The sequence below is a fragment of the Apodemus sylvaticus genome, chromosome 16, assembly GCF_947179515.1.
Source record: "Apodemus sylvaticus chromosome 16, mApoSyl1.1, whole genome shotgun sequence".
NCBI lineage: Eukaryota > Metazoa > Chordata > Mammalia > Rodentia > Muridae > Apodemus > Apodemus sylvaticus.
The window spans coordinates 21418-34902 of record NC_067487.1 but is presented as its reverse complement, the minus strand read 5'-3'; the positions used below and the strand labels follow the sequence as shown (position 1 = coordinate 34902).

General features: G+C 38.4%; 1 protein-coding gene across 1 annotated transcript; it reads right to left on the bottom strand.

Annotated features, from left to right (window-relative positions):
* Positions 1–385: 385 nt before the first annotated feature.
* Positions 386–3684, bottom strand: LOC127667082 (leukocyte immunoglobulin-like receptor subfamily B member 4A). Its single transcript, XM_052160114.1, has 7 exons — positions 3651–3684; positions 3475–3510; positions 2980–3264; positions 2537–2839; positions 1071–1110; positions 821–849; positions 386–501 (listed from the first exon to the last, which is right to left on the bottom strand). Exons 1-7 carry the CDS (start codon positions 3682–3684, stop codon positions 386–388), a joined length of 843 nt encoding a protein of 280 aa, XP_052016074.1.
* Between the last annotated feature and the right edge of the window lie 9801 nt (positions 3685–13485).

The following is a 13485-nucleotide window of genomic DNA, read 5'->3' as shown; positions in this document are numbered from 1 at the left end:
GTTCTCTTTCTCAGTGATAAAGGGAAAGGCTCATGATGAACAATATTGACTCAGGAAATTTAGAGGAAATGTTATTTGAAGCTGACGGAAAGTTTCAAAGCATGCATAACACCTGGTGTTCAAAAGAGAAGAAGTGAGCAAATATTCACAGTGAAGTGTGGGGAGAGGAGCAGAGAGGAACAAGACAAATCCTCCTGGATGCAATCCCCATAATTCCCCACACTCCGAATATGCTTATTACATTGACCTTCTCTGAGTATAAAACCTTAAGGAATACCCAGCTTTTTACACACATGTATGGGATTGCTCAACACGTTTCAGTGGTCTGTTCAGGTGTGGAGCCTAGTAGTCTTGTTTATCTCCTGGTTGAATCTTGTTCCACTTTCTAGAAGGTCCAAGCCTCTAATAGCAGCATCACTATTGTCACAAGAACCAAGGCAGCTAAAAGCATTCTGATTAGATTTTCAACTGTGTGGCCTTGGTGGTGTAAGGATGGGGTTTCTGTATAATGAAGTCAGAGAATTAAAGTCACGCCAAAATTTTCTAGCACTAAATTGTTGTGTATAGAGGCTCCCTCTCCCTGACAGAACTAGAGTCTTTGTGCCTATCGCTTAATTTGGAAATTTCTTTCTCACCTGCTTCTTAATTGTTCATGCTTTCTGAATGTTCTGAGTACACAAAGAATCAAAGAATTTCATTAAATTATGTCAAAGTATGGGACAATCTGTTATTTTAATTTGCAGAAATAAGATAAAAGGTCAGTGAAGAGGTTTTTCCTCAGTCAGAATCTCAAAATGATATTGTGAGATCCCTCAAATACTCATTAAAATTTGTTCATGGAGATGGAGCCTAGAAAAAAATTATTCAGTGTTTTCATGAAAGCTGGAGATAAAAGGTAGAGTAAAGGAGGGTCTGAAATAAAAGTAGAGAAAGATATTGGACCATAAGCTATGTAAGGAACCAGTCATCTAAGTGGAGAGCAAGTCCAGTTGCCCTAATTTCTGAAATTCACTGAAAGCTTCACCAACATATCTCAACACAATGTGTATCCCCTCCAGGAGAGTCATCACTTAACATCTTCAGTGTGGGTAGGGGAGTTCTCTTTGGTATCTGCTAAAATGGAAGCAGAAGAGAATGTTTGAGCTCCCAGCTCTTGACTATGTCCTGCCTTGTTCTGTTGGTCCTCATTTTGCACCATAAGTTCATTCAGACATAATGTTGTTGTATACAAATTTTGTGCCTATGGGTTCTTAGACATTTGTAAAGATCACAGCTCTCACAGCCAATATTCCAAAAAGCATATCATTTAATGCTGGAGAGGATAGAAACTCTCAGGGACTGAAAATTACTTGACTGAGTGTGTGCATTATGAATACCAAATGCCTCTTTTGAATAGCAATTACCATGAGTTTAGGCACAGTATTTTAGGAAGTAAAGACAATTGAGAATGAAGGACCAATTATAGCACTAAAGGCATGTTCTGTTTACAGTTTTTGCTAACTTTATATGACCTAGAGTCATCAATGAAACTTCAAAAAATGTGTATCATATTGACTTGCAGGAAAAATGTGGAAAGATTTTTGATTTATTGACAATTGATGAGGGAAGGCCAAATATCCATGGGTGATTTTGACCCTGGATAATTGGATCTTGAGGTTAAAGCAATTTAGTAGGTATTGGGAATAAAGCCTGTAACAGTACTAAATCTTGGACATTTGTAAAGATCACAGCTTTCACAGCCAATACTCCAAAAAGCATATCATTTAATGCTGGAGAGGATAGAAACTTTCAGGGACTGACAATTACTTGACTGAGTGTGTGTATTATGAATACCAAATGCCTCTGCTGAATAGCAATCACCATGAGTTTAGGTGCAGTATTTTAGGAAGTAAAGACAATTGAGAATGAAGGACCAATTATAGCACTGAAGGCATGTTCTGTTTAGATTTTTTGCTAACTCTATATGACCTAGAGTCATCAATGAAACTTTGAAAATGTGTATCATATTGACTTGCAGGAAAAAAGGGAAAGATTTCTGATTTATTGACAATTGATGTGGGAAGGCCAAATATCCATGGGTGATTTTGACCCTGGATAGTTGGATCTTGAGGTTAAAGCAATTTAGTAGGTATTGGGGAGAAAGCCTGTAACAGTACTAAATCATGGCTTATGCTTCAGTTACTACTTTGAGTATATCCCCCTAATTCTTTCCATGATGGACTATAAGCTATCAAATGGAATAAACTCTTTTCTCCATGTATTGTTTTACATCATGGTAGTTTAAGAAAACAGTAGAAATCTAAATAGTATAGTGACAACGTCTAATTACTTGGTGAATTGCACGTTTCCCTCAAACACTTCTTCTAATCTATAGTGAATGCTAGAGGAACTTACTTCAGGGGATGCTGAGTAATAAACTTATAATGAGGGAAAAATGTTTTTGATATCAAAAAGATTTTTTTTTAAATGACGACATACTCCCTCCTATTCTAAGCAAGAGATCATCTTAGGAAAGAGAACAATGTGAGAACATTACCTGAGACCATGAGGTCAAGGGGGTCACTTGAGTTTGACCACACCTGAGGTTTATTCTTAAAAAATCCATAACATCTGAATGTTCCATTGTGCTTGTGAGTAACAGCGTCCACAACAAACGTAGCCTGGAATGAATGATTGTCCTGATACTGTGAGTCCAGTATCCATAACAGGTGGTATTTTCTTTCCTGGATCAGAATGTGTCTGCCAAATCCTATGTGTGAGCTACACGTAAAGGCTATGAAAACTCCAGAGGTCACTTCAGGGCTGGGCCAGACTGACAGGCTTGGATTTCCATACGCTCCTGGCATACAAGAAGAATGTGAAATTATCATGAGTTACACACATTGTCCTCCAGGATTGGACTCTGAGAGAAGAGCTCCTGAAGAATAGATCTCCATCATAGGAGAAAGCCCATGCTGGGTTTCCTGAGTGTCCGCTCACCTGTCACAACCAACTCCATGGCATCACTGTGCTCTGAAAATCCAGAATCACTCTTATAATAACACTTATAGATGCCTGCATAGGCGATTGTCATGTATTGAGTGTTGAACTTGGCCTTATTCCTGGTTTCCAGAGGGAATTGAGTGTCCCAAGGATCTACACTACTCCCTTTATACAGACGATACTCCTGGGCCTCATATGATCCCTGACACCAGATAATCACAGGTGTATGTAAGGCAATCACAGAGTGTGGCTCAGCCCAGATAATTGGCTTTGGGAGGTGTTCTGTGAAGAAATCAAAGGCTGAGTCCCAAAACATCTTCCTTCAGACATCACATCTTAGAACACAAAACTCCCATGGAAGAAGACATTCTCACATGAATGCTTCCCCCCCCCCCCGATTACCATTGTGAATATTGGACCCTCTAGACAGTAAAATAGAGATTTTCTCATCATAGTGAAGAATCAAATCCGGGGATGGCTGGAGACACTCACCTGCCTGTACTGCAGTCCTGGGTTCCACAACAAGACCTGAAAGAAAATATTCTCTTAGACCTTTTCACATTGAGAGGCAGATGGGATCACCTAGGTTGTCAATGTGAAATTAAACCTGGCTGTTGAGTAGGTTACCTTCCAGATGTAAGCATCCACACACCCTGTTCATATCTCACCCAGGTACAACAGCCCTGTGAGTATGGCCATCATTGTCAGTCCTGGCAGTGTCCGTAGATGTTCTCCTGGGCCAGTCTGGCAAATATCTGTAACATCAGGAACTATACAGATATCATCTTGTGGGCAGGTTCTTCCTGTTGGGATTTTTTAACATCATAGCTATTACAGGAGTAACTTCTGTATTTTCCTCAGTAGAGAGGATTGAGTAATCATTCAGGTCTCTGAAGTGCTTTTAAAGAACTTTTTTTTTTCTATTTCTCAAAGATTTCCCACCATCCCTCTGTTTTCCAAGCCAGAGTACATTCAAAAGGAAGTACATTATCTTTTAAACTAGAAACAATTATACATGCAGGTTAGGGAAATGTGATGTTGGTCAAAACCAAGACTGTGTTCTAAGACAAGAGCCATCCATGTTCTTTCAATTGGAGGATGTAATCCAAAGGGGCGTCACAGACTCAAATCATATGTTCCTGAAGGTTTATCTCATAGCACATCAGCTCTCATTGCTGGCTATGCTCCAGTGGTCTCCTTTGCTATGCTAAATTGTCCTGATCCATTGCAACTAGGGAACAACATTTTACCAAGACTTTTCTCTCTTTTTCCTTGTTTCTGTGAGGCTGACCCCTTTTTCTACATGCTTGCATTATCAAGATGTTGGATACGACAAGACTTAAATCATCCTGAAAGATTATTAACTTAAGGTCTTTCTTATTCTAGAGTTTTAACTTTATTTTCTGGGCATGAGAATGTAGGAACCTTTGGATTTATTATTCAGTTTAGTACCGTAATCGTCCATTCTTCCACCTGAACTATAGTGGCTGGCTTCTATTAGCCCAAAAGATAATAGTATCAACATGTCCTCGGGATGCCTGTGCATTGAGGATATTTATCCTCTGAGGATGCCTTGAAAGAAAGATGGGATTTCCTTTTCCAATATCAGTACCTGTGATGTCAACACATTTTTTGTGTACTATTCATATAAGCAATTTATTATGGAAGATGGGAGTTTTGCACAACATTAGTACTCATGCAGGTATTATTAATTCTTGAAATAGATAAATAAGAGTAAATTACTTAGAGGGTTTTGTTGGTGGTATAGATTTAAAAAAAATCCCATGTTCATGTAAGTGGCCTTTAGTTGTGTAATAACAATTACAATCATTAGTTCGTGATTGCACACTTAGTTGTCATTGATTATCTGTTTTTAGCAGTATTAACTCTTGTGTGGGTAGTGAACTGTTTGCCCCTTTCACTGAATTACCCAAACCATTGTGGTTTTAATTATTCTTGAACTACGGGCATACATAACATCTCAGTTCAGCATCTATAACTAGAATATCAACATTTCCCTTTCTCCACTTGCCTGTATATTACATAGAGAAAATGAAGAACATAGTGGTTATGTAGTCTTCAGACCAGATAATATTTATAGTTAAAGGAATGTAATGAAAACCAAAACTGTAAAATTCACCGAAGACATGTTTTAATGCAACTAATAAAGAAAAAGTAGCCATACTTTTCAGAACATGATAAATCTTAACATTCGATCAAATACATATGTTCCCAACACAATCTATGTCTCTCCATACTAAATAAGTTTTATCTGTTAGCATTGATATAATGGAATTTCATAATGTACTTTCAGAATTCTGATGATATAAACAAAAAATAAACAATAAATAAATTTTCTCCACATTTCTTAAAGCTGAGACAAAAATCACCATCTCTCTCCCATTATATCTCATCTGGAAAGATAGGAGGAGAAGATAAATGTTTTAAATAAATGGGTGGAGTTTGAAATACCCATTCTCAGGTGCAGAAGATATCTTAAAAGAGATTGACACAACTGTCAACACAATTTCTAATCATAAGAAATTTTTAATCCAAAACATCCAGGAAATCCAGGATACAATGAAAAGATCAAATCTTATAATAACAGGGAGAGAAGAGAGTGAATATTACCAGATCAAAGGACCTGAAAATTTTTCAAACAAATCATAGAAGAAAACTTATCCAACCTATAGGAGGAGATAAAAATTGTACAAGAAGCCTATAGAACGCCAAATAAATCTGACAAGGAAAGAAAATCCTCTTGTTATGTAATAATCAAAACACTGAATGCATAGAACAAAGAGAGAATATTCAAAACTACAACTGAAATGTGGTCAAGTAACAAATAATGGAAGACCTATAAGGCTTCTAAACAGAAGAGTCTGCTCAGAGGTCATCCATACTCTAAGAGAACAAAAGTGCCAGGAAAGGGTACAATTTTAAGCAAAAGTTCCAATAGATATAAATGGGGAAACTAACGTGTTCCCAACAGAAGAGCCCGGTCATAAGTCATACATATGCTAAGAGAACCCAAATTGCAGCAAAAGCTACAATACCAAGCAAACCATTAAATCAATATAAATAGAGAGAATGAAGAATTCCAGGAAAAAAACAAAATTAATAAAATATCTATCTACCAATCCAATTCTACAGAAAATTCTAGAAGGAAAACCCCAACACAATGATGGTGTATATACCAAAAACAAAAAACAAACAAAAACAAAAACAAGACACAAGATATTAATCGACTCACAACAAAGACAAAAGGAGAGAACCACGTGCACATAACAATGGATTCAACTCACCAATAAAAATACATAGGCTATCAGACTGAATATACCAAGATGATCTAGCATTTTACAGCATAAAGACTCCTTCATAACAAAGACTGACGCTACCTCAGAGTAAAAGGCTGGAAAAGGATCTTCCAAGGAAATGGTACTAAGAAACAAGCTGGAGATGACAACTAGTAGTCGTTCAACCAAAAATTTAACCAGGGAGATGAGAAAGGACACTCTGCATTCATCAAACAGAAAATCCACCAAGAAAAAGACTCAATTCTGAACATCTCTCCCCCTAAAGTAAGGGTCCCCAGATTCATAAAAGAAACTTTACTACTGGTCAAAACACACATTTAACCCTACACAATAATAGTGGGAAACTTCAGCACCCCACTTTCTTTTTTTTGATTTTTTTTATTCGATATAATTTATTTACATTTCAAATGATTTCCCCTTTTCTAGCCCCCCACTCCCCAAAAGTCCCGTAAGCCCCCTTCTCTTCCCCTGTCCTCCCACCCACCCCCTTCCCACTTCCCCATTCTGGTTTTGCCGAATACTGTTTCACTGAGTCTTTCCAGAACAAGGGGCCACTCCTCCTTTCTTCTTGTACCTCATTTGATGTGTGGATTGTTTTGGGTATTCCAGTTTTCTAGGTTAATAACCACTTATTAGTGAGTGCATACCATGATTCACCTTTTGAGTTTGGGTTACCTCACTTAGTGTGATGTTCTCTAGCTCCATCCATTTGCCTAAGAATTTCATGAATTCATTGTTTCTAATGGCTGAATAGTACTCCATTGTGTAGATATACCACATTTTTTGCATCCACTCTTTTGTTGAGGGATACCTGGGTTCTTTCCAGCATCTGGCAATTATAAATAGGGCTGCTATGAACATAGTAGAGCATATATCCTTATTACATGGTGGGGAAACCTCTGGGTATATGCCCAGAAGTGGTATAGCAGGATCTTCTGGAAGTGAGGTGCCCAGTTTTCGGAGGAACCGCCAGACTGATTTCCAGAGTGGTTGTACCAATTTGCAACCCCACCAGCAGTGGAGGAGTGTTCCTCTTTCTCCACACCCTCTCCAACACCTGCTGTTTCCTGAATTTTTAATCTTAGCCATTCTGACTGGTGTAAGATGAAATCATAGGGTTGTTTTGATTTGCATTTCCCTAATGATTAATGAAGTTGAGCATTTTTTAAGATGCTTCTCCGCCATCCGAATTTCTTCAGGTGAGAATTGCTTGTTTAACTCTGTACCCCATTTTTTTTATAGAGTTGTTTGGTTTCCTGGAGTCTAACTTCTTGAGTTCTTTATATATATTGGATATTAGCCCTCTATCTGATGTAGGATTGGTGAAGATCTTTTCCCAATTTGTTGGTTGCCGATTTGTCCTCTTGATGGTGTCCTTTGCCTTACAGAAACTTTGTAATTTTATGAGGTCCCATTTGTCAATTCTTGATCTTAGAGCATACGCTATTGGTGTTCTGTTCAGGATCTTTCCCCCTGTACTGATGTCCTCAAGGGTCTTCCCCAGTTTATTTTCTATTAGCTTCAGAGTGTCTGGCTTTATGTGGAGGTCCTTGATCCATTTGGATTTGAGCTTAGTACAAGGAGACAAGGATGGATCAATTCGCATTCTTCTGCATGCTGACCTCCAGTTGAACGAGCACCATTTGTTGAAAAGGCTATCTTTTTTCCATTGGATGTTTTCAGCCTCTTTGTCGAGGATCAAGTGGCCATAGGTGTGTGGGTTCATTTCTGGATCTTCAATCCTGTTCCATTGATCCTCCTGCCTGTCACTGTACCAATACCATGCAGTTTTTAACACTATTGCTCTGTAGTATTGCTTGAGGTCAGGGATACTGATTCCCCCAGATTTTCTTTTGTTGCTGAGAATAGTTTTAGCTATTCTGGGTTTTTTGTTGTTCCAGATGAATTTGATAATTGCTCTTTCTAACTCTGTGAAGAATTGAGTTGGGATTTTGATGGGTATTGCACTGAATCTGTATATTGCTTTTGGCAAAATGGCCATTTTAACTATATTGATTCTACAGCACCCCACTTTCATCACTGTAAATGTCATTGAAACAGAAACTAAACAGAGACACAGTGAAACTAACAGAAATGATGAACCAAATGGATTTTACAATTAACTATAGTACATTTCATCCTAAAACAAAATGATGTATCTTCTTCTCAGGACCTCATGGCACCTTCTCTGACATTGACCACACAATTGCTTTCAAAACAGGCCACAACAGAAAAAAAGATTGAAATACTCCCTTGTACTATATCAGATTACCACAGACTGTCTTCAATAGCAACAAAAATATCAGAAATGCTATAAACATATGGAAGCTGAACAATACTCTACCATTGTCAAGGAAGAAATAAAGAACTAAGACACTATAGAATTTAATGAAAATGAAGGGACATGATAACAAAATGCCTCCAAAAAGAAACTGAAAGAAGCATACACTAGCACCATGACAGCACAAATGAAAGCTCTAGAACAAAAAAGCAAATGCACCCAAGAGGGGTAGATGTCAGGAAATAATCCAATTCAAGGCTGAAATCAACCAAGTATAAGCAAAAATAATTATAAAAAGAATCAGCAAAACCACGAGGGTGTTCTTTGAGAAAATAGATAACCCTTAGCCAGACTAATCAGAGGGCACAGAAACAGTACCCAAATCAAAAAAAAAAAAAAAAATCAGAAAGGAAAAGGGAGGCATAAGAACAAAAACTGATGAAATTAAAATAATAATCAGATTCTACTACAAAAGCATTTACTAAAACAAAGAGTCAAACAAAATACTAGAAAACATGGCTGAAATGGAAGATTTACTACACAGATACCAGGTAGCAAAGTTAATTCAGGATCTGAATAAACATCTAAAAATCCCCATGACCCCAACATAAATAGATTGTCTCATTAATAGCCTCCCAACCAAAGAAAGCCCAGGAACAGATGGGTCTAGTGCAGAGTTCTGTCAAACCTTCAAAGAAGACCTAATACCTTTTATTAGGACCTAATACCTAATACCTAATACCTAATATTCTTCAAACTATTCCACAAAATAGGCACAGAAGGAAACTACTCAACTTATTCTTTGAAGCCACAGTTAAAGTAAACGAAAACCACACAACAACCCAACAAAAAAAGAGAACTTCAGACTAATTTCCCTTATAAATATTGATGCAAAGATAATAAAATTCTCACTAACAGAATCAAAGAACACATCAGAATGAAGAACACATTTGAAGAATCAAAGAACACATGTTCAAGTAGGCATGGAAAGCAGTCAATAGACATGTTCCTTTATGGTTCTTGCCTCTAAATCCGCTTGAGTTTCTGTCATGTCATATTTAAGTGATGGACTCTGATCAGGGCATATAAATTAGCAAGACCTAACTTTTCTTCTATGTGTTTCTTTTAGGACATTTTGGGAAAACAACAGAAGAAAACATAGAAGATATTGCAAAAATAAAACGAATGGTTATGGCAAGCTGTAGCCGGTATGGTAATAAATGTACAGAAAAATAAGCCATTTCTACTAAAACTAGGAGTAAGATAAAATAATTTATATTTACCATTTTCAAAAAAGTAATGGTCCAGTGTTTCCAAAGGTAAACCTTTTTGGTCTGGAACATGCTAAATAAATCAGACCGGCCTGAAAACCACTCAGTTCTGCTACATCTGCCTTCTGAATGCCAGGATTAAAGTAACTCACCACCATGTTTTGCTTCTTTTTCCACTTTTATTCTGTATAATTATTTACCTCTCAGCCACAATAAAAACACAGAGAAAAATTGAGCTACACAGTGATATTCATGCAGGAAAATAAGTAACCAAATTTTCCTACCTTGAGGAAGATATTCTTTCATATTTAAGGCTATAAATGATACATATAATATTCTTGAAACAAGTAGACACAATGCAAAATAAACATGACTATGAGGCATCTCCCCATTAAGAATTAGAACTGGCTGCCACACCCACCTGAAGCATATAATTCAGAGTTAAACCTCATTCTGTCCCCCTAACTCCATTGCCTTCCATCCTAAGGAGGCCTCCTGGAGCCCCTGGGGTATCCAGGTCATACCACTCCCTATGTTAGCCAGCAGAGATGAGATACAATTTGTCATTTGAGTGCATCACCAGGAACACAGCTCTGCCTCCTTTTCTGCTGAGGCATATGAGACCCTAGAAATATTCAGGTCTATCTGAGGTACAACCAGGCAAGGTAAACAGTGTGCTGTTCCATGAACTTCCCTGCCAGGCCTAAGACTCTGTCTTCCTCCAAACGAGGGCAGTCAGGATGAGGAAGATCTAATGAACACTATAGGTAACAATATGTCTGCAACCCAGTGTAAGAACCAAACCAACACGTGCCAGAGCAATATGGCAACAGCAGAACCCAGCTATCCTCCAGCAAGCCCTGAATAACCTAACACTACTGAAGTTGGTATTAAATTCAGGAAAATTACCTTAAACCCTAGCTTATAAAGATGATATGAGTCATTAAGAAGGAAATTCGTACATTCCTAAAGGAAAGCAAAAACTGATGGAATCCTGGAGTTGTAAAATCTAGGGAAGAGAACAGGAACCACAGAGGCAAGCATCACCAACTGAATGCAAGGTAGAAGAGAGAATCTCAGACATAAAAGTTATGATGGGATAAATGGCTACATTGGTCAAAAAAATGCAAAATCTAAACACATCCTGACACAGAACACATATGAAATCTGGAACACTATGAGAAGAACATATTTTTTAATTTTTCTGTTCTTTATTCAATATATTTTTATTTACATTTCAAATGATTTCCCTTTTTCTGGCCCCCTACTCCCCCAACATCCCATAAGCTCTCCTTCCCTTCCCCTGTTTTCCCACCCACCCCTTCCCACTTCCCTGTTCTGGTTTTGCCCTATACTGCTACACTGAGTCTTTCCAGAACAAGGGGCCACTCCTCCGTTCTTCCTGTACCTCATTTGATGTGTGGATTATGTTTTTGGTATTCCAGTTTTCTAGGCTAATATCCACTTATTAGTGAGTGCATACCATGATTCATCCATTTGCCTAAGAATTTCATGAATTCATTGTTTCTAATGGCTGAATAGTACTCCATTGTGTAGATAGACCACATTTTTTGCATCCATTCTTCTATTGAGGGAAACCTGGGTTCTTTCCAGCTTCTGGCGATTATAAATAGCGCTGCTATGAACATAGTGGAGCATGTGTCCTTATTACATGCTGGGGAATCCTCTGGGTATATGCCCAGGAGTGGTATAGCAGGATCTCTAGACTTTTTTACCCCAAGCCAGGGTTTATCTGTGTAGCCCTGACTGTTCTCAAACTCACTCTGTAGACCAGGCTGGCCTTGAACTCAGAAATCAGCCTGCCTCTGCCTCCCAAGTGCTGGGATTAAAGGCGTGCACCACCACCGCCTGGCTGAGAAGAACACATTTAAGAATAGTAGGAATAGACGAACACTCCCAGAACCACAGCTCAGGAAATATTTTTCAACATATTGTAAAAGAAAATTACACCACCCTAAAGAATGGGATGCCTATAAGAATAGAAGGGGCTTACACAACCCCAATTAGAGGCTCTACAGTGTTTCAGTCCCCTCTCTTCTCCAAATACAGCTTCATCCAGCAGTGTGGCTATGCTGGGGTTCCCAGGCCCACAGCACCAGGGGTGCTGGCAGGAGGGATGACTCAAGGCCTCAAAATTATCCATTGCCCAGGTCCATGCCTGTTCTGTGGTCATATCTGGAGGCATGTGGGACTCTGGGTGGTCCTTCCTTCCAGGCAGCTCTTCCAAGGGTGATGCAGAAGCCATAGTTTCAGCTTCTTAACCAAGTAGCAAAGTTTAGCAGGTGACTGTCTCCAGATTATAATCTGAGAAAATTTGTAAAGATAATAAATATATATTTATCTGTTATATTATATCCTGTATATTTCTCCTTGTAATATGTATGTAGTATATTTACCACAGGAGTGGTGGCAGATTTAGCCTATATATTACTAGTATCAACAGGTGAGGCTGCTAAATCTATAGAGATAAATTTATCAAATACATTCAACTGATATATGTTTTATGATATCTGCCTTGTGTATTTTGCCTGTATTCAAAGGCAGAATGGCATTTCAGTGACTGTGGATGTAGCTCAATGGCAAACACAGAGGAATAGACCTTCTTCTCATCACCTAAGGGATCCTTCTCCAATATTGACCATATAATGGATCCCAAATCAACAAATACCAAAAAATTGAAATGACACCTTGTACCTTGTCAGAGCACCATGGGTTAAAGCTGCCCTGCAAAAACAGCAGAAACAACAAACAGAAAGTCTACACAACTCCCTGCTTACTGATGTCTGGGTCAGGGAAGAAATAAAAAAAGAAATTTAGTTCTTTCTAGAACACAATTGAAATGAAGGCACATTTATGAGACACAATGAAAATAGTCCTAAATTCATAGTACAATGCCTACATAAAGAAAGCAGAAAGTTCTCATATCGACGACATATAAATCCTATTAGTTAGTATTCTCTAGAGTCACAGAGTTTATGGAATGTCTCCACAAATGAAGGAAATTAATTGTAATAACGTACAGACTGCAATCCAAACAACCCAACAATTGGCAACTGTGAATGGGAAGTCCAATAGTCTAGTAGTTCCAGCTGATATTCTGTGCAAGCTGGAATCCTGAAGAGGTAGGTTGCAACACGTGTGTTGGCAAGTCAGTGCAAGCTGGCAGAGTGTGAGTCCTCCTTCTCCCACTGACCTTATATAGGCCTCCATCAGGAGGTGTGGCTCAGATTAAAGGTATGTGCAACCAGGTTTGGATCTGGAATTTGCTTTGTCCCAGGTTGACTTTGAACTCAGAGATCTGATTGTCTAAGTCTCCCAGAATCAAAGGCATGGACTATTTTGCCTGGGGCTAAGGTTTGCATAGCCACTCTGCTTCAAGATCTCCCTGCTAAGATCTAGATCAGAAGCCTGTGCCTTCCAGCCTCAAGATCTGAATCACAGGTGTGGCCTCCACTTCTGAATTATCCTTAATTTCACACATAGTCAAGTTGATAGCCAGGAATAGTCATCACAATAAATCACCTGAAAACTCTAGAAAAAAAGGGAAGAATCAAGCACCCCAAAGAGGAGTAGAAGGCAGGAAATAATCAAAACTTTGTCTGAAAGGAAGCAA

Excerpts from the sequence above, each read along its gene's own strand:
- LOC127667082 (XM_052160114.1), bottom strand. The coding sequence starts at position 3,684 with ATGATGGCCATACTCACAGGGCTGTTGTACCTGG. Across the intron at positions 2,840-2,979 it reads CATGGAGTTGGTTGTGACAG|GAGCGTATGGAAATCCAAGC; the intron begins GTGAGCGGACAC and ends CTTGTATGCCAG. Across the intron at positions 850-1,070 it reads ACCCACACTGAAGATGTTAA|GCTCCATCTCCATGAACAAA; the intron begins GTGATGACTCTC and ends ATTTTTTTCTAG.